Source organism: Phoenix dactylifera, chromosome 3 (genome assembly GCF_009389715.1).
Source record: "Phoenix dactylifera cultivar Barhee BC4 chromosome 3, palm_55x_up_171113_PBpolish2nd_filt_p, whole genome shotgun sequence".
NCBI classification, from domain to species: domain Eukaryota; kingdom Viridiplantae; phylum Streptophyta; class Magnoliopsida; order Arecales; family Arecaceae; genus Phoenix; species Phoenix dactylifera.
The window spans coordinates 22192821-22217536 of NC_052394.1; the positions used below are offsets into that span (position 1 = coordinate 22192821).

Below are 24716 nucleotides of genomic sequence, written 5' to 3' on the forward strand. Positions count from 1 at the left end.
TGAAGTGAAAAGTGCATCTCTTCCAAGAGGTAGTGCTAATGAATGGTATCTTTTATTATTATGTAGAAATTTAACATGGCCTAAAAATAACGTCCTCTCTTCCACATTTACTTGATCTTACTTGGTTGACATCCAAAAGGTAGATCCAAAAGTACGGTCTACACCCTCTAGAAGCACAACCTATGACCCTTAAGTAACATTTTGATATAATAAAATGTTTTATACTTTGTTGACGACTTGTTATCATCTAAAAGTAAAATTTACATTTTTGAAGATGTTTGTTTTTTTGAAATTTGGAGGCATTAACGATATCATTTTGATGGGAGAACACATTGGATCTTTCGGCCGAATGTCATGTTTATCAAGAGCTTGATTCTAACATAAAAATATTAGCTCAATAATAAATTAATATAAAATATATAATTTAATAATTAAAATAATACTATAAAAAAATTTATTGGATGCCATTGTAAGATATATACATGTAGACACATGCATGTCAGCATGTAGATTATGATTTAGACATCTAAAATTCTAAAAATATAGCATATAAGCCCAACTTAAGCTCACATTAGATCAATCAACTGGTGGCATTCGAATCCGACTCCTAAATACGTATGTCATGGACGATCTAACCAATGCAGACCAACTTATTTGTCCTACATTGTGCGAGCGGGTGCCTGAGACATCATTTATATGAGCCAATGCATTCATTTGCCTAGCAACATTTTAGGCCTCGCATATCTTATCAGGTACTAAATCATTTTTCTTTTATGCACGGTAAATCATCAATAGCGAATGGTATCCATAATTTTACTCACAATTAAGTCTATAAATTATCATATATAGACTGGGATTATGAAAGGGGAGGCTTTGTATTGGGCAACCTTTTATTGAGGAGGACAATTAGATCATTAAATCTTTCAAGTCGCCATGCTTTAAATGGTGAGAAATCTTTTATGACACAACTCCTTTCCAAAAATAATATATATATATATTACTAACGCAAGACCCATTCCTCGTTTTAATTTGAATTTGAATTTGCCGTCAGGCCAGAAACTCCATGCTGCGCTCCAGAATTCAACGTGGTCCATCTGCTTCGCAAGTGGAACATAATACACGTTTCACGAATCTGAAAGTCATTCGTGTACTGCGCCTGCTCACTTGGCGGAGTGAAAGGTTCCACTGGGACAAGGACCTAAACCTTGGTCCTTTTAAAACCCTGGGGTTTAAACGGTCACCAGGGCCATTGAGAACAGCCCCCATTTCTCCATGTCTTCCTCCTCTCTCCCCTCGGTTTAAGATACTCCTCTCTGTCTCTCTCTCCTCTCTCTTTCTCTATCTCTCTGTGAGATGGGGGCGCGCAAGGCCTTATCCTATGAGGAGCTGCGCCAGAAGAAGCTGGAGGAGAACAAGAGGAAGCTGGACGAGCTCAACCTCAGCCATCTCTCTTCGGTCCTGCGAGAGTCCACCAGCCCCAAGACCCCCCCGGTTTCAACCATTTCTTTCTTCCTCCTTTGCTCCTCCTTCAACTATTTGTTTCATTCATGTCTTATTGCCCTTTGTTTTGGCCTCCCATGTGTTTGATCAGGCTAAGCAGACAAAGCGAAAGGTCCCGCAAGAAGGGGGCTTGGTGGTTTTAAGGAGATCGGATCGTCTTGCCAACCTTCCACAGCAGCCGCGCTATCGGGAAGTATATTGCCTACCTTGTATCTTGGATTCAGCATTTTTTTTTTAAAGCGATCACTTTTTTTGAACTTTTCCTGGTTTTCTTCTTCTTGTTGTTGTTTTTTTGATAGTGATGATGCTTTTTGGGTTTTCGGCATGACACAATAGAAAACTTCTGTTCTCTCTTGATTTGGAATTTTTCCATGATGAAAGGGAGAATATTTCTTGTTTCTGTGGCCTATTTTTGTACATTGCTTCTATTGCCTTTAGTTCTTCTTCTATTGTTAGTGGTTTGCACCCTAAATGAATAATAAAGTCGATGTATAGGGACTTGAATAAATTGAATTATTACGAGGTTTAATACGTCAAACATTCACGCTTTCGAGGTTGGGTTTTGGTGACCGAACTAATTACAGATATTAAGCTATGATGGCTAAGTGCTGAGTGAGTCAGCGTAAAGTTGATCAGCCCGTAAACCATAAAGGAATGTGTGCACTGTTTTCTTTTCTCATGATTATATTGTTTCTACCACTTCTTAGTGCGATAATCTTAGTCCTGTTAGGTTTTAAATGTTCTGGTTTATGAGCCTGACACCCTTTCCAGTTGTAGTGCTCCATCCTTTGCGAAAGGTTTTGGTATGCATATTTACTGAGATCGCTTGCATTAATTTTTAGTCCATTAGAAAGTAACCTGTAGGCCTTTCAGTATGAATACTGATTCCTTTTGAAACATTTGGTGCTTCAATAGGTTGCTTCAGATATCGCGGAGAGGCCTAGAAGGTCTGGAATATGTTTCTCTCTTAACTCTAATCTTTCATAATGACATTCGAATATCAAACTTTTTTTCTAATTATTATTATTGTGGCTTTTAGAAGTTTCAAGAGTAGACATTTAGCAGATCGAGTGTACGCCTCAGATGAAGCAAGGTTGTACGCTCAGACAAAAGCAGAAGAAGTTGAATCACAACTTGATCCAAAATTTCCTACCTTTGTCAAGCCTATGCTCCAATCCCATGTTACCGGGGGATTTTGGCTGGTAAATATGATTAACGATGATATGAGGCAATATAGACACATTATTTTTCTTTCCTTCTACATTTCATACGGTTATGTAAAAATGTAAGCATTGGGAGCTCATATTGAATTTATTAATATATTATCAATGTTGCTAACAGGGTCTTCCTAGGCATTTCTGTACCAAGCATTTGCCAAGAAAAGATACAATGATGACTCTGGTTGATGAAAATGGCGATGAATTCAAATCTCTTTACCTTGCCCCCAAGAATGGATTGAGTGGTGGGTGGAGGGGTTTTTCAATTTATCATGAGTTAGTTGATGGTGATGCACTTGTTTTCCAGTTGGTCAAGCCTACAACATTCAAGGTGATTGATTGGTTAATATATGAACAAATGATCAAATACTGATTCATATTTTTAACTATTATGAATTATAGAAATGTCTGTTGTCTACTCAATCTATCAGCACAATTTCTTTACCTGATCTATGAACTATATATATACATACATACCATATAACCACACACACACACACACACACACACACACATATATATATATATTACATCCATACATACATATATAATATATGTATGTATTATATATGCATACATTTTAATGCTGCTTCACACCTCTCCATCCACTTGTCTGCTTATTTTTGTGAAGTTTATGCCAAAACTTCATCAATTTTTTTACCATAAGAAAAGGAAGGCTGTGTTTTTTGCATTAACTTATAGAAACTGATTCCATTGTTTGATTTTCCTTTGTTTTGATTTTCTTTTCTAATGTACTGTACAGGTTTACATAATCAGAGCAAGTGGCTACAATCAGATTTGATGCCGACAAGTTTCATTCATGCCTAGAGATAATGGCGCGTAATTCATTCCTACCCTAATCCTCAATCTTGTAGGGTGTAATTCTGTTGAATTATACTTCAGTAAAAGTGACATTTACATCTTCTCATTGCAGCACTTCTTGATGTTTATGTACTGCAAGTATCAAAAAATTGTTTGACATGAAACCACTATGTATAGCAGGAGGCATAAGTGAAATGATAATCCAATTGACATTGAGTTTTTGCTTGCAAATTCTCCTCAAAAAGAAGCTTTTGCCTTCACTTGAAACTGGCATAATTCCTGCACCTTTTCACTTGTTTTGTGATATAAAATTATCAATGAAGTGGAACTCCTGGACTATTACTCTTTGACTAAGCTATCGTCATGACAATTTACTAGTACAAATGGATGTTTGATGAACTCCCCAATCAGTTTAATCTGATTCATAACAATTCCTAATTTTGGTTTCTACATCTACCACAAAAGGATTGTAGTAGAACTATCCACAAGGTTTTACCATTTAAAGTTTCAATCATTATAGTTACATGAAGTATATATGTATATAATCATCTCACAGTGTAATGAGAATATTAATTCTGAAGAAAATGAAGAGCACGAGACTTTATTTGTGCTTATGCTATTTGTTAATCTATGCTGCATTTTGGTGCTTATTATGTTACTACCATATACTGGATTATTGCCTTTGGATCAAGAGCAAACACTTTGTAATTCCTGTAAGAAGACATTCCTAGGTGTGTCTGTCATTTTCTGTCATGCCTGGTATCAGATTTGTCTCTATTGCAGGTTTCTTTTTTTTTTCCTTACAACTTGGGTTATTTTCAATATTTATAAACAAGATACACTGATTTTTTTTCCAATATAATTTCTTTTCTTTTTTTTGGGTGTCATTCTACATTTCGTAGTCATTTAACCTGAACGTTTCGTTGGACATAATATGATACTCATATAGTGAGCACATGTTATATGGCAATGTAGGCAAAAGATGATACCAAGATGGTGGTAACACGAAAGCAGTTCATGGTTTCCATCCAGCAAGCACATTGAATCGTTACTGCAAGACGGCCATTGCTTGCTCATGTTTTTTTTTACTTTTCTTTTGGGGGAACCGGGGAAGTCTGTTGCTTGCTCATGTAACTTCCTTTCCAGTGATGCTGGGAGCTTCTAAAACTTTCTCCTGTATCGAGAGATCTAAAGTCATTAGATGTATTACGATCTTTTGTGTAATCATGTCTAATGAGTAGGTATGTCGTTTAAATTACGTTTAGCTTCATTAAGTGGACCCTTGTTGTTCTGATAGACCAAGACCAAGTTTCTCTTATCGCAGAAGTAAAGGATAGACCGAGTTTCTCAGCTATATTTATCCGAGAGGATATTTTCTTGGCTCAGTTCTGGTTATTTTGTCCAATTGTTATATTCTATTACTTAACCACGTAGGGTCGTATTTCCTTATTTTTTTTTTACCTTTTCTGAGACAAGTTGACTCGATGCAAGTTATCATGCAATTTCATCTTGAGAGTTAAGAAAAACAAGCAGACTAAGAGTATACACTGAATAGATCTTAGATGTTTATGTCTGATAAGTATTTTTGCATCATGAAAGATTGTAGTAGAATCACGACATCATGATCTCTTAACTTATCCACTCCACCAATGAATTTACCAAGAAAGTTTACGTTCCATATTCAGGACCCTTCCCTAACATCTTTTATTCCATTTTTCTCTCCTTTTAATTGTGCATAGATAACTGTCACCAGGCAGAACTGTAAACCAGCAGTTATATAATTTTCAGCATGTCTAGATGAAACGCGCTCAGAATACTTCCATTTCAACAAAGTTTCAGATTGAACCCTGGTGATTGGGGTATATAAAAGCTATTAAAGATGAATCCTTTCACAGTCAAACATTTTTCCATGATCGGTTTCATAAGATAAACAACTTCAGTAGGCTATAAATCATGGGCTCGGGCATGCTCAGGGCGATGGGTGAACTCATAGTCAAGGTGGACAAATGCACGCTCTATCTCAGGCAATCGCTCGAGTTTCTCTTGCAAGGCCTCCCCAATGTCATGTGCTTCTCTCAGGGGCATATCTGATGGCAATACAATGTCCACCTCCACAAAGTAGTGGGAACCAAATGTGTAAGCCCTCACAGTGTCGATGTGTCTGATGGCCTTGTGGTGGTTCCAGCAGAGGTATGTCAGCTTTTGTAAATATTCCGGTGCTGCCGATCGGCCTACCAAGGAGTTCACATTTTCCAGCACGGTCATTGACCATGTTCTGATGGTGTAGAGTGCCAACTGCAGTCATAGGCATTGTGTGAGAATTAGAGGCAATACTGATAACAAAAGGACATATTAACAAATGAAGGTATTTTGATGGAAATTAACTTCTGCAAATTAATCCCTTTGTTTAACAGACTAATCATGCCCTTCAACCATCTTGCAAACACATGGCCTGCATGTTGTAATGGTTATGATGGTAAAGAAAAATGATGCAATTTGAATGACTAATCATCAAAGAACTCATGACATGCAGGTTGTACGCCCGAGCCAGTTCTGAAGTACGCCTGCAGAAAAGATATGATGGTTAATATACTTACGATAATAGCTCCAACAGGGTCAATCCAGTCTTTTACATAGTTGGCAAGGAGTGCAGCCACGAGGCCAATGACATTGGTGATGACATCAAAGATGTGGTCTTGTGCATAAGCTTTGACAATTTCATTAGTGAATGAACGGCAGTAGACAGCCAGAACAAGCTTCACAAGTGTCACTGCTAGCATGATGCCTACCACCCATGCTTCTTGCTCCTTGGTCAAGCTGAATTCATCCTCCTGCATTTGTGCAATCATATTTATGTCAAGAAACATGGAACTTTGATGCCAGAAAAAGTAGCCTTGAATATTCAATCAGCAACTTTGCTGTAGGAAAGTGATACTAAATTGCTAATGCACCATTACTTAAGACAAAAGAATGGTTTGAGATTATATTTTGTTGGGAGCTAGACTATCATAATAAATTGGTACCAATAAATGGTCCGCTAGCTTCAGCATTCCTGGTCAATCTCAACTTATACTGTTTGTGAATGGCCTACTAACCATCTTTGCAAGAGAGGGAGGGGGGAAGATAATGACCATCCAAGAATAAATGCCAAATTAATAGGTGAACAAACATGGAACATAGACTACCACTAAATGTCACTAAATTGCTGGAAGGAATAAACACAAAGAAACAGTGAAGAATATGCTCGTAAAGGAGTCGAGAAAAGATATCTACTTACATCAGATATCAACGAGCGCACTGACTCTAAAATAATCTGGAGACCTAATGTTGCCATAACAGATGCAAACACGAGAATTCCCTGCACATGATATTTGCTTTGAGTATTTAGGAAGTATATAGGACACAGAAGAAATGAATAATTGAGAAGTTAAAATGCTCATATGACTAAGCATAAGCTCCAACAAATAAACCTGTCATGTGCTATAGGGAAGATGATCAGGGTTATACTTTAGTCAATGAAGCCTTAGCTTCACTCCTTAATTCTGTTTCATCAGCTTGGCGCATGAACTTTTTCATTTTAAATCCCACAAAAAAGAAGAATACCAGGTTGTAGTTAGGGGTGTCAAACAAATTGAGCAGCTTGAGCTTGGTTCGAGAAAAACTGGAATCAAGCTCAATATAAAGCTAAACAAACCAAGTTTGAATCAGCAAAACAAGCTCGAAATTAATTGCAAGCCGAGCCAAAATTTGACCCAGCTTGATCGAGCTCAGCTCGATCAGGCTCGAATATATTTAAATTATATATACCTTTTTTTTCATATACAATGGATCATTGGATTAAAGTTTTAATTGGTATATATACGTATGTGTGTGTATGTATTTTGGGGATCAACTAAATGTTAATTTAGACCCGAACGAAACTTTGAACCAAAGCTTGAAATCAAGAATCATGCTTTCATTTGAACTTGAACCAAGCTTGATTTAATCTGGAGTTGCGTTATAGGATTATCAAGCTGAACAAGTAGGCTCATGTTCAGCTTGATCTGGAATTAAGCTTGAAATAATGGTAAATAAATAAAGATTGTTCTTGGAATTCAAGCTTAAGTTCAAAGCAAGCTTGACTGGACTCGAGCTTGATCAAGCTCGGCTCAGTTACAGCCCTAGTTGTAGCATTTTATTCTCAGTGAAGGGGTCATATAATGTTAATACTAGAGTGATTCAGTGTAGTTACAAAACTTTCAGGTAATTTTTTTTTTTACAGAAACAAATAGAATAAATATATACTCTTCAATACTCCTAACATTTACAACCTGAATACCCCATTTTAACGTGATTACTCTAATTCTTTACTTGACATGGCACTTAACGATGACTATAATTTGCCCATTTTACTCTCAAGTGACATTACACCATTGGCGAATAACAAAATCAAGAAAAACATCATGAATGATACATCAATGGATAATAATGGATCTAGTCGAGGATGACCTTAGTTAGTCTTTGCTCTTGTATTTCCCTATCAGTTTTTGGAATACGATAATTAGCAACAAATCCTGAGCTTTTTTGGAACTCAAGAGGACTCGTCATCTGAAATCCTTGCACCTGAAGTTTTCTCCCACTGCCTTCTGATAAATATTTTGGTAGCAATGCAAAATGGTTTAGTAATAACAATGTTAAACCTATACCTTTATAACATTTCTTTTTTTTTCCCTCATTTTGCTTATATCTTCTCTGTTCTCCTCAAACTTTGTCAAGATTTATAGAAATCACTGGTCCTGCCTCACTTAAGATGGAAAGGAGAAAGACAACACTATTTACTTTGATTCTTTCAGCTATAAGGACATCCAACAAGAAAACTGACAGCCATATCTTGCATTTAAATAAAACATCTCTGAAGTTTGAGCAAAATAAACTTGGAGCACTTCACATCCAAGTCAATCGTCTAGCAAATAAGCAAGAGAATTCATAAGTCTAAAATATGTACAAAATTTACAGAACTAACAGTAAGTACCAGTTTTATAAGCAAAGATGCCTTTATTTTGGTAAGTAATAACCGAATGAACTTGCTATGGAGATAGCAATTCTAAATTCTTGTAATAAGAATGGCAAAAATTAAAAGCTAATATATTTTGATACATAATAACATGCAACAAGAATTAGATATTAATAGCCATAATTTATTTACAAGAGTCAGAAGAACCAAGTAAAGTAATTGGGCATCATCAATTTGACTTGTAGAATAACAAAGGAAAAAAACTAACCAGTGGCTGCATGCGCCTTTTCCCAATAGGGTATTGGTAAGGATTTGGAGTTTGCATAGAGAAAGCAGTAAACCATAGAATAAAACCAGATAACAGATCAAGCAGTGAATCCAATGTAGATGCAATGATTGCTAGAGAACCACTCCTTATTGAAGCATAAACTTTTGCAGCGAAGAGAACCATGTTTGCAATATTTGATATACGAATGGCTGTTCTCTCACTTTTGGCAACCTTTTCACGTTCTTCCTATATGTAATACAATTGTGTCAGTCCATGACCCACTATTGGAAACCAGAAAAAATTTCTTCAGCCCAGCTTTCCAAGAGGTTTCTTCTTTTCCCTACAAAAAAGGACTATAATAGGTATATAAGTCCAACCTTTGACATTCCAGGAAGAAAACCACGATCAGTCAAGGCATCCATTTCATTAAATCCCTCCAGCATTTCTACCTGCTGCTGATAATATTCTGCCACAACATCTCCAGTACCTATACACATCGAGCAAGTTTTTACTTATAAAATGTCAAATCAATGTTCTCACTTATTCCAGTTAGTGTCATGTATTAAGGGAAATTTCAAACTGTGGAGATTAAATCGCAAGCCAACTGTTAATGAAACACAATCTGAACAAAATCAAATGGTGAAAACTGGTGTCAAATTTTCAAAGATCACAAGGTTTTTCAGCCAATGAATGCTAAAGATCCACGGATCCAACAAAATTGATTCTCGCTTTGGATAGTTTCATAAAAGCTGCTTCTAGAAATAGAAGAAGATGGATGAGCACCATCAAAAAATGGTATGCACAAAAAACATAAATGCAATCATCAGCATTTCTTCATGCAGATGAAACAACCATTCCCCAGTCAAGTTCCCCAACTGAAAGGCCCATCAATATATATCCAGACATGCATAGCACACACAATGGAGGTATTTTGTTATCAAAATGTATACATATATGTTGATGTAAAGAATCTCATTTGTTCAAAGGTATGCTAATCAGGGCCGACCCAAGCCTTAGGCGACCGCCTAAAGGAAGGCCCCCGCCCAGACTCCGTATCTACAGTGAATCGTAGTCGCAGAGCCAGAGCAATGGCTACCTCGACAAGACGTGGGAAGATGAGGGTGTCTGAAGTCACCGTCCACCCGTCCCAATCCCATCGCCCACGGCGAAAAGCTATAAACCTACGCTACGCCTCTGGCAGCTTGGCTCCCCTGGGCTCTGGCTCTACGCCTCTACCTCAGTTCTTCTCTGGCTATAAACCTACTCTTCAGCTCTTATGCATCTTCTTCCTCTGCTCCTCATCGTCATCCTCTTCTGCAGTTATGCTTCACCGTCTTCGCCTTCGTCGTGACCAACAAGGGCGCCGGCGAGCGGGCGAGGTCATCTCCAGCCGGCTGCAGGGGTTACAACTTACAAGGAGTACCGCCGACCGCGGGCCCCTCCCCCCTCCGCCTGCAGCCAAGAAAGGCTACTTCCGTGTGAGCAGAACCCATTCCAAACTCTCCCCACTAAAGCCAGCGAGCAGAGCAAAAGGAGAAAGAAAGAAAGAAAGAAACACTGTGCTTCTTGAAAGCAAAACAGAGGTTGCATGATGCCGTTGGACCCCATACGAAGTTTGTGAGGTGCCCTGAGGGCTGAGGGGGAGCTGCAGAAGAGGAAGGAGGTCGTGCACTACGTCATCCACAACAGGTTTGGACTGTTTGGTGCGCTCGTTTTCTCTCAAAATTTCTTTTTTTGTTCTTTTTTCTTTTTAACAAATGTGCTGTGCTGAGATAGTGTACATTTTTTAGTTTTGGGGTTTGAGTATTCTAATTTTTAGTTATCTGGACTTGTATTGTACATGATATGTTTGCTTTTATTCCAAAGAGAAGTCTTAGGTTTTTGGCGCTTCAGTGCCACTCATATGTAGAATTCTCGGGCTGTTGAATTAAATTAAGTCGGTTGCAGCTCAGCCTTAAGGTTAAAGGTTCAACTGGTGTGTTCTTAAACTAAAATATAAGGAGGTAGGCTGACTGAAAGACGTGAGTGCAAATTGAGGAAAAAAATACACTATAATGGTAGGAAATGTAAAAATAAATAGGAAAGAATTATATGTGTATGAAAAGAATCCGTATGAGTGTTTTGATGAAGCTGATTACAAATACCAGAGTTGAAGAATTCTTGTTTTTTTATTAGATACTCCATTTGGTGCCATCAGCTTTGAGGGGTAGACGACTATTTTGACAGTCTGTGCCAAGGTGGCATCAAGTAAGATAAATGGAACATATGCTTCATATTAATTCTTTAAATTTTCTGACATGCATTGGTGCTTACATGGTACAGTTGATATTTGCAGTAGGATATACATGTAGAGAAGGGGAATAGGGATAAATGGGATAGTTGTGAAATATTTTATGGGATTTAGGTGCTTAGCTTTTACCTTTGATAGTTTTCATTGGTGCCATAAGAATTAATTGGGAATATCAAGGTGGCTGTGGTTGTTACTGATGCAAAATTGCCGTATGCTTGGAAACTTGCAAGAAATATGATTATGTATTCTTTTGGTCGATAAAGTAAGGTTTAACTTAGATTTGACACATACGTGAAGGGCTGACTACTAGGCGTTAAGTATTACATATCATGCCATGGATAGACATGCAACAAATCTACAACCTTGAGAAAGTACATATTAAATGTACAAAAAAGATAAATTGAGAAAATTATTCTTTCATCTATGAACCATTTTAGCTAGCTCTATGACAATGAGTAGATGTTATAGAGTCATTGAAATACTTCCTTAAAATTTTGCACTTTTTAAAAAAAATTTTTTTTTTTTTTTTTGAAAAAAAAGTCTTTCTTGGTGAGTTCGCCTTAGGCCCCTAAATGCATTGGGCCGCCCCTGATGCTAATGAACAAAAGAACCATATAGATGGATATATACTAGAGTTGGTGGGTGATAAGGCAGCACCGACAACTATCATTTCATGAAAACTTTTATGTGGAGAGCAGAAAAAGGAGTTTCTGTGGATTGAAATGGCATTAAGAAACAGAATTCTTTGATGAAATCAAAGAAAATGTGTTCTTATGGACTTTCTTTGACTCTGTACAAACCAACCATTCAAAGAAACCATAAAAACACTTATGGTTCATCTATGTGCTGAAAGCAATTAAGGAGGCACTAAATGCTGCTTAGAGAGCTCGAAAAAAAGATGAATCTTAGGTCGCCTGTACTGGCTGTTCCGTTAAAGAACACAGGTTATCCAACAATTAATCAGGGAAACACATCTTAAGGCATGTTGAAAAAGCTAAGCTACAACTGGAGTCCTGAACTCACCGGTGATATCATTTGCAAAGGGGGTTTCCCGCAGATTATTAAACATTAAAGTTTTCCTCTGTTACAACAGGCGTTTGATAGGCCTAATCCAACAAGAGCTTTTCAAGAGATAGTATTATAGCAGATGATTTTGTTACAAATAGGAAACGTAGAGTTTTTTTTTGTATTGCTTTCTATCAATTTTGCATCATGAATCGATAAGTATCCTTCCTGTGCAAATAAGAAGTCAAGAACGAGTCATCGCATCAGGAAGAAAAGACGAGAATATTCTTTAGAAGAAACCCATGGAAGTTTTTCTGGTTCCCATGAAAAAAGATAAATTTCCCATGGAAGTAATTATCAACATCAAGCATTTAGTCGATCCAACAAAACAATCGCTAAAAATACATATAAAATAAGGTATGACAACAAAGAAATTAGAATAGAAACAGTTAGATCGGCTCTTCAGGCAAAAGAAACGGAATTACCCCACAAAACCACGTCAATCCCCGCACGTCACCCAAGAAAGACTCGACTCGAGAATTAAAATGTTAAATAATCGAAGAGCGAATTGAACCTAAGCCGCGGGGGGGCTTCTCTTGGAGCTCCGACCTCCGTAAGCCCTCGAAGTTGAGCCGCCACGATCGCTCCCGCTCAAGGGACTCCGGCAAGAGGAGCTCCCGCTCGCGGGACTCCGGCAAGAGGAGTTCCGCTCCCTCGGCATCCCCGTCGGAGCTCGCAGGCTCCAACATTCGGCCTTCTTCCACACCCCTCGAACCAAGCTCGAATCCCAGGAGATTGGCGACGGGTTGAAATGGGCTCCTCAGTCTCTCCTCCGGCGGCGCTCTATAACAAAAGCGAGGTAGGTGGCGCTGGTGAATGGGATTTCAGGATCCACAAATAATCCGGTGTATCATGTGGTGCGGGGGGCGTGGATGCGGATTGCGTCTCCCACCCAAGGGCTGGATGGCATGGTGCAAGGTATGGAGCGAAGGAAAGGATCCATGGGGGCCCACTTCTTGGGAAATCGCTCAAGCGTCAAGCCTCGCCGGGCCCACCACTAGCCACAGGGGGAGAAAGGTGTCGGCCCGATCCGCTGCCTCCCCAACCGCACCTCGTTGGTCCGAGCAAAACAGAGGTCCATGCCACGTTTCCTGATCTGTCCCGGGAACGACACGTCATTCGCCGAAGAATTGGGTGTGTACTTGGGGGTTATTTTCTCACCGGTATTTTGAAATCCTGGTATCGTTGCGTGCGTATTTGTACGTTGCGGATTAGGGGGTCGGGAAAAGAGTTGGGTTAGTGTGGGCCCCGCTCGGGTTGTCGGTTTATAACTGGCTGTGAATCGGACCACGCCTTTGGTCGCCTTCAGAAGGGAAAGAAGGTCTGGCCAGTAAGGACAGATTTTTATCCGCTCTATCCTTTTATGATTGGAGACTGCCGCAGGCTTCCTCTTTTTTTTCTTTTTCCTTTTCTTTTTTTTCTCTAAAAATAGCTACTCACACTATAACACAGCCAGCTACATCAGCATCAAACAAACAATACAAAATAAAAGAAGCAAAAGACTATTATGTCCAAAAAAAAATTTTAGAGTGGTATGCAACAAAGAAGGTGACCCAGTCAGCAGCCTGATTCACCTCCTGCAAGACTATCGCAGGCCTCTCAAAAATAACCTGATGACGAGAGAGAAAGAGAGAGAGAGGGGGGGAGTATACGAAAAAGCCCTATCATTGCATGTTATTCTTTTAATACTGACGAAACCTCCCCGTCAACAAAAAAAAAAAAAAAAACTCACAGTATCTAGTAGGTAGACACCGGATTTTTTAAATAAAATTTAAAAAAATTAGCATGAGTATATCCAACAAAATTAAAAAAATAAAATATTACAAAGAAAAAAAAAACTCTACTAAAGTGCTTCCACGACATAAACGACAACCCTATGACTCAGGTCACAATTGAGGAGGTGTCAAGTGTCCCTCACTATCAACGGATCTTTTATAAAAGGTAGGTGCATAATCTCAGCAATATGATAGAGGGCCTCCTTCTAGATAAGTTTCAAGACTGACTGGTGTGCTCAAAGATCCAGGCGTTCCTACCTAATTAAATATAATATGTATATATGCGGCTTGAATGCATTAGGGATAAAGTGATGTCCGCTCATGAACCCCTTCGAGTAGGCAAGGGATATCTCAATCTGTGATGCAGATAAATAGGCCACCATAGGTGTATTCGGAAGCCTCCAAATCCGGAGTGCCTTCAGGCACTTGAAAACCACCCAGAAGCCCCCATCTATTCAGCAGTCCTTGATTGGAACTTAGACACGAGCAACGTTCCATAGAAGGAGGGCCATTTAGGATAAACACCCAGCCTTCAGATCCACGCACAATCGACACACCGATTCGGTGGGTCTCTGTAGGGTTCGCAAGGAACACGAGGGAGAACGTCGGATTTTGCGCATCTGGTGCCTTAAGAGTCCAACATTTGTCTTGTCAGAAAAAAGCTTCCTCCACGTTTATCCGAGCACTTAACTAAAAAGAGGTGCGCTACGGAAAATGGTTTGTTTTGAATAAGTGAATACCAATCATCTCTCACGTCTGAGAGTTTGTCGCGTCTGGAACTCTATCATAATAAGTGGAGGAAAACATCAGAAAACAGTGTTGCATCACGAGTGTGTATGACCGAATCCAACAACTCCCCATAAAACATAAGAAAACAGAGTGGCTAGACGGAACATTGGATTACACTCCATGCATCAGTTTCAATTTAAGAGATTTCAGCTACTCTCTCTTCTTTTCTTTTTTTTTTTTTTTCTTTTTTTTCTTTTTTTTTTGGGTAAAAACGGCTACTCATTTATATAAGTCTAACATGAGTACAACCAGCCAAATCATGGGAAAGTAATGACAAAAAAGCAGAAGGAGCGTCTGATGCAGACGTCCACAAAACATCCCCGAAGTACTGGGGGCAACAAAGAAGGCGACCCAGTCTGCGACCCTGTTCGCCTCCCTAAACACGTGAGCTGCCAGAAAACCGTCCATCAACTGAACCATCCTGCGTGTCTCCCGGATAAGGGGATAACCATCACCATACCTGTCCGCCCCCCAGATCCAGTCGATCACCATCACTGAGTCCCCCTCAAGGTACACTCGCTCGACACCAAGCATCTGCCTGGCATAGGATAACCCCTCCCAAGCAGCCTACAACTCTGCCCCAACTACTGTAAGCCCTAGTATCCGCCGCCTTCCTGCAGCAAGCATCCTACCACCGTGGTTCCTGATCACAAATCCAACCCCTCCAGTCATGCTGTCCACTGACCTGCTGCCGTCGAAGTTTACTTTGAGATTGCCAACTTGAGATGTTACATTTGAGTGTGAAAGTTCTGCTTGAACGATTATTTTCGCCTATATTCTTAAATGAAAGACTATCTCCAACATTCGGACTAGCAGAAAAGAATAAAGCATGTCCAACTTAGATGCAGAACAAGTGCAACCTTTGTTTTTAATGCCATCTTACGTGGTAAAGGGGCTTCATTGATGATCGGGGATTGAAAACAATTGTTTTTTTTTTTTTTGATTGAAAACAATTGTTCCTTTAGTAATATTAACAATAAAAAATTCAGTCATGAATCAAGCTACCGCTTGAAGTATAACAAAACGAGTAGTCAGTTTAATTTCAAGGATGCATGACATACATACAACTCTCAGATTCAATCCAACTCGAATCACTGAAGGTCTCCCACTATGGTTGCAACTTGAATTGCTGATGCATTAGCTCCAGAAAACTGAGAGTGGAAAACATAAAGGTGAAAGCTCAAATTTTCACTTCTTTATATTTCTATGTCAAGAGAAATTTAATTAAATCTTTCCTATATTTTTGGTCATAAAATTAGAATTTATTTGCCAGACCATATCCGGCCATTATACGACAGCCCTCTAAGCTAGATCTTGCTTGGCTAAAGAACAAACATATTTAAATGTTTGAAGTAGGGAAACCTAAATAATAAACAAGAAGTATAGCAGATATATTAGAAAAATACTCAAAAAAAGGCTTTTTGCTCCAGACTCATCTATCAGCATTTGACAACATGCAAAAGGCTATTGCACGGATCAGTAGCATGCTTATGTAAGGACAGCTAAATTAAAGGTGGCAAATTATGACCCTTCCCACCAGCCCGATCCGTGTTCGACCCGCCATAAACATGTTTAGATTTGACCTAAACAGGTTCGGATCGTAAACAGCTTGATCTGTTTAACCTGTTTATTAATTGGGTCGGATACATATTTTAGATGTCCAACCCGTTTAACCCGTTTAATATATGGTTTGGGTTGGAGAACAACAAATCTAAAACAGAGGGAGAATAAGGCAAGCGCGAGCCGCTTGTTGTCGATCTTGGGCATGGCAGCGAGCGTCTCGCGGGCGCACCGGAACGCCCGCTTCTGGAGCTCCAGCAGCATGTCCGCTGCCCTTGCACGTTATGTTGCTGCTCTTGTGGATCATCCTCCCCACCATCAACAACCTCATCTCCTTCCTTCTCCTGCTGCTGATGGTCGTGGTGGCGATGCTTCTCCTTATCAGGCTTCGCCAGCTCCTGGTGTTGGTGCTTCTCCGGCTCGCCGTCGGGCTTGAGCTTGGTGCGCTGGATGAGGGAGCTAAGGTAGTGGATCCATCACTCGAGCTCCTCTAAGGCGCCCTCCATCATCTTCTTCTCCTCTCTCATCACCGCCACTGCCAGAGATGTAGCGCAACGACGACGCGGATCGAACGATTGATGCCGGAGGTGGGTGGGTGGCTCCGCTTTCGTCTTTCTCTCTCTCGCGCGTCAGTGTGGGACAAGTTCTTTGATGGCGTTTGGTGTATTCCTTTATGCCTGTCTCGGCCCCTCTCCCTCTCTCTTGTCATTTTCTTCGCGTTCGAGAAGGTGTTCAACTTTGGACTCACTAAGAGGAGGAAGATGGAGGCATGGAAACAGATTAAACAAGTCGGATCGGATTGGGCAAACAGGTTAAACAGGTCGGGTCAGGATTGGTAGGGCTAAACAGATTAAACAGGTCGGGTCGGACAAACAGATTACCTGTTTATTAAACAGGTTAAACGGGTCGGATTACCGGTTTATTAAACATGACAGGTTTAGATTGTAATTTCTGACATGTTTAATAAACAGGTCGGATTCAGATTTATGATTTTCTGATCCGACCTGCATCTAACCCAACCCGTTTATGTCCAACCCAAATCGATTTCCACCTCTAAGCTAAATGAACCGCTGAATCTAAGACTGCAAATAGATTGGGTTGACCCGTGATCTGACCCAACTCAACCCAACCCGTTTAGATCCGATCCAACTGATTTTAAAGGAACCGTAGGGCCAGATCGGATTCTAAAATTAAACTCATTCTATTTTTTAGGTCGGGCCTAGATTTACTAAATTATGACCCAATCCGATCCGACCCGTTTGATTTTTGAGGCAATTTTAAATTTCCCACCCTCCGACCCACCCCAAACCGGAAACACTGTTAGGGCCTGCAGGGATGCTTAAGGGCTCTAACTCTCTATTCCTCTAATCTCTTCTTATGTTTGAGGACGAGAGGAATGGAAGAGATTATCTTTTGTATAATGTTGAATGATATAAATATTAAATTAAGACTTAGGTCGGTTACATTAAATGAAAAAGTTGTTCTCCTAAGAAAGAAGTTCAGACTAATGAAAGCAAAATAGAGTAAAATTTTGCCATGTGGAAGACAATAGGTTCATGATGGGTCTTTTACGGCTGTTGAACTTAGTCATATGTCGTTATCAAAACTATATTTCTCATCTTAGCCCATGTATGCTTTTCTAGTATTATGTTTAGAAAAAATAATATTAAATGCATTCTAACAAATTCGGAGGATATCGCTACCGAGTAAAAAAGATTAGCAAAAATGCTATTCTTTTCTACTAAAAAAAAAAGTATCGCATACATGAACAAAAAATATTTCTTCTAGCTAACAAGGTTGAGCCTACCATTGTTAGATTAGTTTGTAATGACATCAATCCTTTATGCTTAGGCACTTCCACTTATATAGTCCTGCATAACTTGCTTTCTATAGTTTTCACACATTGCAAAAGAAACCAAGTACGGGCAATGACAAGTGCAGATTTTTGACCCAATCCAAACCCAACCCAGATCAGAATTTTTTTTGGTTGGGACTGAATTATATATGGAACCGACCCAAATAACCCGTTGGGTCAGAAATTTTAGCCCTAGACCTGACCCGATCTTCTATTGGGTTGAGTCTGAGTCTCACATTAAGACTCGAATAAAGAACTGAGTTGGCTCAGAGCCACTAGAGGTGATTTGGCCATCCGAGGCGAATGCAGCATGGGGAGCACTCCAACCCTACATGCCTCACAAGTTGCAACTGAACCTCTTCCAGATTCTTCAATACATAATTTGCAACCAAAATTTTACACCAAAACTCCACAAGTCAGCACCTAAATTATTTTCAGACTCCAAACAGAGTCCATACATGGGCAATAAAGATGTTGCAGAACAATCTATTGATCGCAGGATATCCTTCAGCTGCCATATGCAACAATCATAATATCTTCTCATCTAAAATAAGAACTTGTGATCGCAAATTTATTTAGTTGAAAAACAGTACCACTATCTAGCTTAAATCCACAACTGGCCAAGACAAAGTTCGGAATTAAAACGACCATCATATTACTGAATTTAAGGCACTCCATGTAAAAGCCACCAGAACAGATTTTTCCATGCATACCTTCTATTGAGTCCCTACCACCACCTTCATCCAAAAGAATTGCTACATGTCCACTTGAAGCTTTTGCGAAAATCTGTCCCGGCATCGGTCAGCTTGCCTAATTTTTGAGTGAACTGAACGTAGTTTTACTGCCTGCACATTAACAGAAGACCATGATAATAGAAAAACAGCAGAACCGAAATTACATTGCTCCAGTAATAAAATTCAATGTTACATAACTGTTTCTCTGTACAGCAGCAACCTTACAGTTCATTATGCAGTAAGCCAGCATGTCCAAATACCCATTTGTATAGCATAACCTCATCTTCTCACAGCTCTCACAGGTTCAATCAACAAACCAAGAGAAACCGCCCTTACATAAAAGAATAACTGTATCTTCCACGATCTCTCATAAAGAACGGGTGTCTAAGGGCCTCTCGTGCTTTCAGACGCTCAGTCGGATCATAGCGGAGCAGCCCTTGCAGAAGATCAATCAAATCCCCAGCAGAATGATCAACATGCTGCGTTACCAGGTTCTGCAACAGGACTCGATTACATGTCGACCACCAGGAGATAATCAAGTACTTAATTAAATACTAAACAGTAAAGGTACTGTGCAGGCAAGGGTGAAAAGAAACTCTGTTCCCACTTCAGAAACAAAAATAGCAGCTTATTACCTCAAGGCGACGCAACTTATAAACTGCTCTCACGCTTTCACTTGAAGTTGCCCCTTCAGGCCAATCCAACCGCAGTCCTCGCCGGAAATACTTCTCAGCACGGCGGCTGTGAGAAAATGCAAAAGAACAAAGCTAAATCTCAAAACAACCAAGCATTTTCGTGACCATTTAGTCTCAGATTTATGGATCCTTATTCACCAATCATGTAACATTTTCATCTGAACATGTAATAAAGCAGCACAATATAAATGCATCAGATGAGGTACAAAACAAATTTGCTCTTACTCAGCTCTAGTGGCCATGTGCGGTGGCAGTGGGCCTAACACCCTCTCCATCATAGCCAGATGCTCCAAGTTCTCATGGGTTTGAAAGAGTGCCTCTCCCTGTTTTTAGTAAAAGAGAAAAGTAAGCAAACATAATTAGAATTGCTTAAACAAACCTTAACCCTGTACCATCCACCCAATGCATATCTTCATCCATTTCTACACACTGCATGACGTACACAATATAGACAGAAACAAGGTTCGGTAACTTAGTATGAAAGACAATTCTAGAATTTGATTTTGAGGCCAAGAAACTTCATCTCAAAATTATCCTGATGATAATAAAATTTATACAAATGCAAGTGAAAAATCAATTTAAGCTTTTTACACCTCACAACAGTAAGAAGTGGGAATAACAAGCAAATATCAGAATACCTTTTCTAAATATAATATATGTCAGACTTTTCACCCTTCCACTCGATATACCAAGCATCATGTTCGGACACAGCGGTACTTTCACGGCAACCTAGTACCTGATGCTTATGACTATTAAAATTCAAAACAGATTATCTTCTTGGACTTGACATACCATAAGGAGAAATCAAATAGTCTACCATGCTATACTTGTTATGTTCTATATGCTTGTACAAGTGTTAATTAGTAACTTTGGTTCACCTAACTAGATGAAGCACAAGGAGAACATAATGTCAGCATGACCGCATCTGCAATTCTTACATATCTAGGATCATCTATCACCATTTAAACTGTCTTTGGGCATGTAAAAATGGTTATACTCCAATTCAATCACTATTGTCCATGCTCATGCAGATAGCACTGCACTGCATCAAAGCATCCAGGAAACTATAGCTTAGAGGATCCAGAGCTGCACACTAACCATTGGCTTTTGAAAAGAGTAAAGTTATAATAACAAGTATCAGGTCCATTTAGAGGAGAAAATGGCAGAAGAATGTTTCCCCATTCACTAAATCATGAATAGGGCTATGCTTGCATATCTCCAAAGAGGACGAAGGGAAAGAACACAAACACACAATACTTAGCCTTAACATGCGCAATTCTTCATCACACCAGTTCTGTTTATGACTTCATTAGCACGTAAAAGGAACTTGTCAGTCAAAATTGCATGTTATGAAGAAGAAAGTATGGGATTTTAAGTCATTTGCAGATCATGCTTCAGGGACCATTCATAAGACCACAATCTAGGCCACTGATCTAAACATATCCACCTCAAACAACCACTTCCTCATTTTCCATCCAGCAACAAAAAAACATTGGCTTGCTAGAGAAACTCTAGCTGGTATATTAGCAGGCGCAAAATACATTCTCCAGATATTGCAAATAAGCAATTACTAAATTCATAATGAAGTGTACAGATCACAATGAAGCTTAACAATGATTAAACTACTGATTATAAAGGCCATTGCAACTTTACCCTGTATATCATCAAAATAAAGCAACCAAGAAGTTACAAAATAGAACTCATTAAGGATAGAATAAATTGGAAATAACTGGCATAAATAATTGGTTGGAGGAAAATAAAAGAAACTCACCGAGCAAAGCTCAACAAGAATGCACCCCACACTCCATAAATCACAAGGATAGTTCCATCTAAGTCCTTCAAACAAGAAGTTGAAGAAAAGTTGTTAAATGCTGATGATAATGCAATAACAATAACAACAACAAGAAACTAATAATAATTTCCTCATTTTGAAGGTAAAACTAAGAGCACAAAATCCACCAAATTGAAATTGATCAATAATAAAAAATACCAAGAATAACTTCTGGAGCACGATAATGCCTTGTTGACACCACATAGCTGTGATCTTGATGTTCAAATGTTGTGCTCCCAAAGTCAATAAGCTTGATAGCGCTAGACTTTGGCAGATTCTTAAAAAATGAGCCATCCTTAGCTGATCGTGTCAGAAACTTCATGGACAATAAAACAAAAAAGATTAGATAGATTGGAAACAAAATCCACATATACAGTATCAAACAACTGCATGATTAAAATTCTCAGAGCAGGCATGCCAGGAGTAGCAAAAATGCTGTTAGGCATCACATTGTCTCTTACAGTACTTCATGCATTAACTCAAGGGGAAAAATACATTTTAGCTACAGAAAAAAAAAATGGTACCTTAATACACTCAGATGACACAAGAAGGATATTCTCAGGCTTCAGATCCGTGTGGATAAGCCGTAAGTCATGCATAACTGAAAGAAGCAGAGAAGCAATAAGAACCATCCGAAAGCGAAATCAATGAGGCTATGCTCTGACTAGCATGTGCCTTCTCAAAACCCAAGTACAGTTTGTGCTTCTTTGTTCCAAACAGAGTGATGAATAGATAATTGAGCAAGAAGAATCCCCAAATTTATTCTCAGATGAAGTGCTCGAGCATTATAAGCAGTAGGAAGAAATAGAGAGAGCGTCACCAACGTACATGCTACAGACTCCAAAAGTTGCCTGCCAAGCTCCCGGACTAGGTCAATGGGAAATGACCGATAGCTGTTCCTACGGAGAAAATCATACAAGCTTGGTCCAAGCTTCTCAAAGACCTGTTATAACCGAATAAAATACAATTGCATGTTTTAACTCTCCAGTGTCACAGAAATAAGAAATTCTAAAGCCACCACATATAAATCAATAATAAATACATATGTACTTACAATACATATATGATTACGATAGTCAAACCAATTCCGTATTTGCACATAACTGCAGGAATAAAACCACTTATACATATTCATCTTAAGCTCCTAAAGTGTTGCAGGATTGACAAATTTAGTGGAAAATGACTGTCCTACCGTGTACCACTAATGTCAGCTTTTGCAAGTCTCTGAAGCACATCAATTTCAATCATTGCAGCTTCTCGATATTTTTGAAGTGAACGAATAATTTTGATAGCCACTCTTTCCGTCTTTTCCAAGTCCAAACATTCCAACACTTGTCCAAATGTTCCTGCACAAAATGAACATATCAATCAGCAACACTATATATTTTTAAAATCAAATATTTGAAAATCATAAGATATGGGGTCTTTTTTTCTTTTGGGAACTCCATCAATCATATCCTCTAGAACCTCTCACATATGCTTAAGCTCCATCTCTTAGTACTAAGTTCAAACTTGGTCCAATAATTTGAAACCACTGGAGCATGTGAGAACCAAGAAATGGAACAGAGAGAAAAACAAGATTCATAAATACTAATACGGCATGGAAGGATGGAAGAAAGAACCCACCTTCACCCATTTTGCTGAGTATCTTATCTGCAGAAGTCAATCCCAAAAATAAAAATGTCAGAATCAGTGCATGGGAAAGGTTAAACTGGTTAAGATAGCGTGGAAACAACATAGAGAAGAATACTAGAACAAATTATAAGAAATCTGCCAAAAAAAACATGATGGTTGGACATATGCATAAGCCAGCCAGATTGACATGTAAGAACTGCCACTTTTTATTTTTGCTTGGACGGCATTTTAGAGCACTCAAAAAAAAGTAAATAATGTATTGAAACCCCCACGATCTAATAAGAATTGCAGTTTTTTGCCCACCCTACCAAAAGAGAGAAAAAAAGAAGACATGAAGTGATGATGAGCAAAACTATAATACAAACAATATGTAAGAAAAGAATCTAATTGTAAGAAATGCAAGAGAATCTTGTGAGAGCAAAATTCGACATCATTGATCTACGTAGCTTGGGGGTAAAAACAAACAGCAATTTGTCATTCTGCCGCTCAATTCCCTTGCTGGCAAAGCTTGCAGGAAATAGGATGGGGAAAATCAACAACTAAAAAGTGCAATGCGGTTATTTTTGATACTGTCACCAATCTAATCAGGGAGGAGAAGCAGATGCAATAACCAGAACTCTAAGGCAACTATTCACAGAAGCAAACAAGCAGATAAAAGAGGTAATGAACAATTACATCTCGGGGTCAGAGTCTCTCCAATTGCAAAAACATAATGACCATCCTTGTCATCCGCTCTCCATGGAGGAGATGCAGGGCGAGGAACTCCAGTGAAGTAACATGAGTGCAGCAAATGGTTTATACTAGCCCCATTCACAACTTCCTGTCCACAATATAGTGTTGGAGTGACCTACAAAAGCAATACAGCAAATTGTCGTCCATGTGATTCTCCATAAGCTAAACAAACAAAAAATTTGAATTCTCCTTCTTATCAAGAATTTACTCCAAACATAAAATTGCATTACCCATATCATTTAAATTAAAAAGAGAGTGAACTGCACCAAAAAATTCCATATTTGTGCAAAAGTTTCATTAATAAAAAAACAGATTGTTCCCAAATAAACTTAGCCATGAGCACAAAGGGGGGAAAATCTTTCAACGATCTACCGCCCACACTCTGAAAATTCCCTTCCAAAGAATCACAAAAAGCAACAAAGATTGAATTTTTCCCAACGAAGAAGAACAGAGAAATCAATTGCCCACCCAAGATGAACGCAAAACTGAAACTTTCGCATAACACTAACTTAAGATTTCCAAAAAATAAACAAATTATTTTTTAAAATCATCCCAAAAGACAAAAGGCGAATCAACCAAACGATCCAGGCATCTAGGATCATAATTTACGCTTCGAAAACACGAATCATCACCAAACAGATTCAAGAAAGAATAGACATGCATAAAAGGAGACAGATCGAAAAGGAAAATTAGCCAGAAACGAGGGGAAAGTACCCAGGGAGGAGGGAGAGGAGGGAGCACGTCCCAAGCGAGCCGGGGCCTCTTCCTGGGGCGCTTGTCCACGGGCACATGCGGGTACTCTGCGATCCATTGGGTCTCCATCGCCTATCTAAACCTAGGCTAACATCAAAGCCAGATCGAAGAAGAGAGATAGAGAGAGATTAAGAGAAATACCCCCGGGAGGGGGGGCGAGAGAGAGAGAGAGAGGTGACCCTCCTTGCTGTTCCCGATCCTC

General features: G+C 39.1%; 3 protein-coding genes across 14 annotated transcripts; 1 reads left to right on the plus strand and 2 right to left on the minus strand.

Annotated features, from left to right (window-relative positions):
* The first annotated feature begins 1259 nt into the window (after window positions 1-1259).
* Window positions 1260-4889, plus strand: LOC103705930 (B3 domain-containing protein Os06g0194400). 2 transcript variants are annotated; one of them, XM_008789842.4, is made up of 7 exons: window positions 1260-1491; window positions 1592-1693; window positions 2416-2447; window positions 2540-2702; window positions 2842-3048; window positions 3481-3557; window positions 4515-4889. In XM_008789842.4, the coding sequence occupies exons 1-6, from the start codon at window positions 1354-1356 to the stop codon at window positions 3517-3519; spliced, it is 681 nt and encodes a 226-aa protein (XP_008788064.1). In that variant the 5' UTR covers window positions 1260-1353; the 3' UTR covers window positions 3520-3557; window positions 4515-4889. The 2 variants fall into 2 exon arrangements, with proteins under 2 accessions (XP_008788064.1, XP_017697966.1); XM_017842477.2 differs by having other exon boundaries at window positions 3481-3553; window positions 4515-4835.
* A 436-nt stretch (window positions 4890-5325) lies between these two features.
* LOC103705933 (metal tolerance protein 5) lies at window positions 5326-19357 on the minus strand. 4 transcript variants are annotated; one of them, XM_039125018.1, is made up of 7 exons: window positions 19089-19357; window positions 18848-18979; window positions 9178-9287; window positions 8801-9046; window positions 6817-6897; window positions 6137-6370; window positions 5334-5834 (listed from the first exon to the last, which is right to left on the minus strand). In XM_039125018.1, exons 2-7 carry the CDS (start codon window positions 18930-18932, stop codon window positions 5484-5486), a joined length of 1107 nt encoding a protein of 368 aa, XP_038980946.1. In that variant the 5' UTR covers window positions 18933-18979; window positions 19089-19357; the 3' UTR covers window positions 5334-5483. The 4 variants fall into 4 exon arrangements, with proteins under 4 accessions (XP_008788067.1, XP_026660006.1, XP_026660005.1 ...); XM_008789845.3 differs by lacking the exons at window positions 18848-18979; window positions 19089-19357 and adding an exon at window positions 12670-13086 and having other exon boundaries at window positions 5326-5834; XM_026804205.2 differs by lacking the exons at window positions 18848-18979; window positions 19089-19357 and adding an exon at window positions 12581-12602 and having other exon boundaries at window positions 5326-5834.
* On the minus strand, window positions 14930-24716 carry LOC103705931 (serine/threonine-protein kinase AFC1-like). Of its 8 annotated transcripts, none has more exons than XR_005511234.1 (14): window positions 24476-24716; window positions 23705-23876; window positions 23021-23047; window positions 22587-22740; window positions 22449-22497; window positions 22223-22337; window positions 21919-21995; window positions 21554-21710; window positions 21335-21399; window positions 19789-19886; window positions 19504-19609; window positions 19067-19362; window positions 18848-18979; window positions 14930-15404 (listed from the first exon to the last, which is right to left on the minus strand). XR_005511234.1 is itself a non-coding variant. In XM_008789844.4 (12 exons), exons 1-12 carry the CDS (start codon window positions 24581-24583, stop codon window positions 19201-19203), a joined length of 1290 nt encoding a protein of 429 aa, XP_008788066.1. In that variant the 5' UTR covers window positions 24584-24716; the 3' UTR covers window positions 19004-19200. The 8 variants fall into 8 exon arrangements, 2 of the variants coding, with proteins under 2 accessions (XP_008788066.1, XP_038980945.1); XR_003385444.2 differs by lacking the exon at window positions 14930-15404 and adding an exon at window positions 15647-15870 and having other exon boundaries at window positions 19089-19362; XR_003385443.2 differs by lacking the exon at window positions 14930-15404 and adding an exon at window positions 15647-15870.

Bases quoted from the DNA above. Each gene is read 5' to 3' on its own strand.
- LOC103705930 (XM_008789842.4), top strand. From the start codon at position 1,354: ATGGGGGCGCGCAAGGCCTTATCCTATGAGGAGCTGCGCCAGAAGAAG. The intron at 2,448-2,539 runs GTCTGGAATATG...TGTGGCTTTTAG, and splicing joins ATCGCGGAGAGGCCTAGAAG to AAGTTTCAAGAGTAGACATT. The intron at 3,049-3,480 runs GTGATTGATTGG...TGTACTGTACAG, and splicing joins TCAAGCCTACAACATTCAAG to GTTTACATAATCAGAGCAAG.
- LOC103705933 (XM_008789845.3), bottom strand. From the start codon at position 12,844: ATGTTGGAGCCTGCGAGCTCCGACGGGGATGCCGAGGGAGCGGAACTC. The intron at 9,288-12,669 runs GTTCAATTCGCT...CGATGTGTATAG, and splicing joins GAAGCCCCCCCGCGGCTTAG to GTACTGGAGATGTTGTGGCA. The intron at 6,898-8,800 runs GTTAGTTTTTTT...TATCATGTGCAG, and splicing joins AAAGGCGCATGCAGCCACTG to GGAATTCTCGTGTTTGCATC.
- LOC103705931 (XM_008789844.4), bottom strand. From the start codon at position 24,583: ATGGAGACCCAATGGATCGCAGAGTACCCGCATGTGCCCGTGGACAAG. The intron at 21,996-22,222 runs GTACGTTGGTGA...TGCTTCTTTCAG, and splicing joins ACTTTTGGAGTCTGTAGCAT to TTATGCATGACTTACGGCTT. The intron at 21,400-21,553 runs GTATTTTTTATT...TCTTGTTTGAAG, and splicing joins TGCTCCAGAAGTTATTCTTG to GACTTAGATGGAACTATCCT.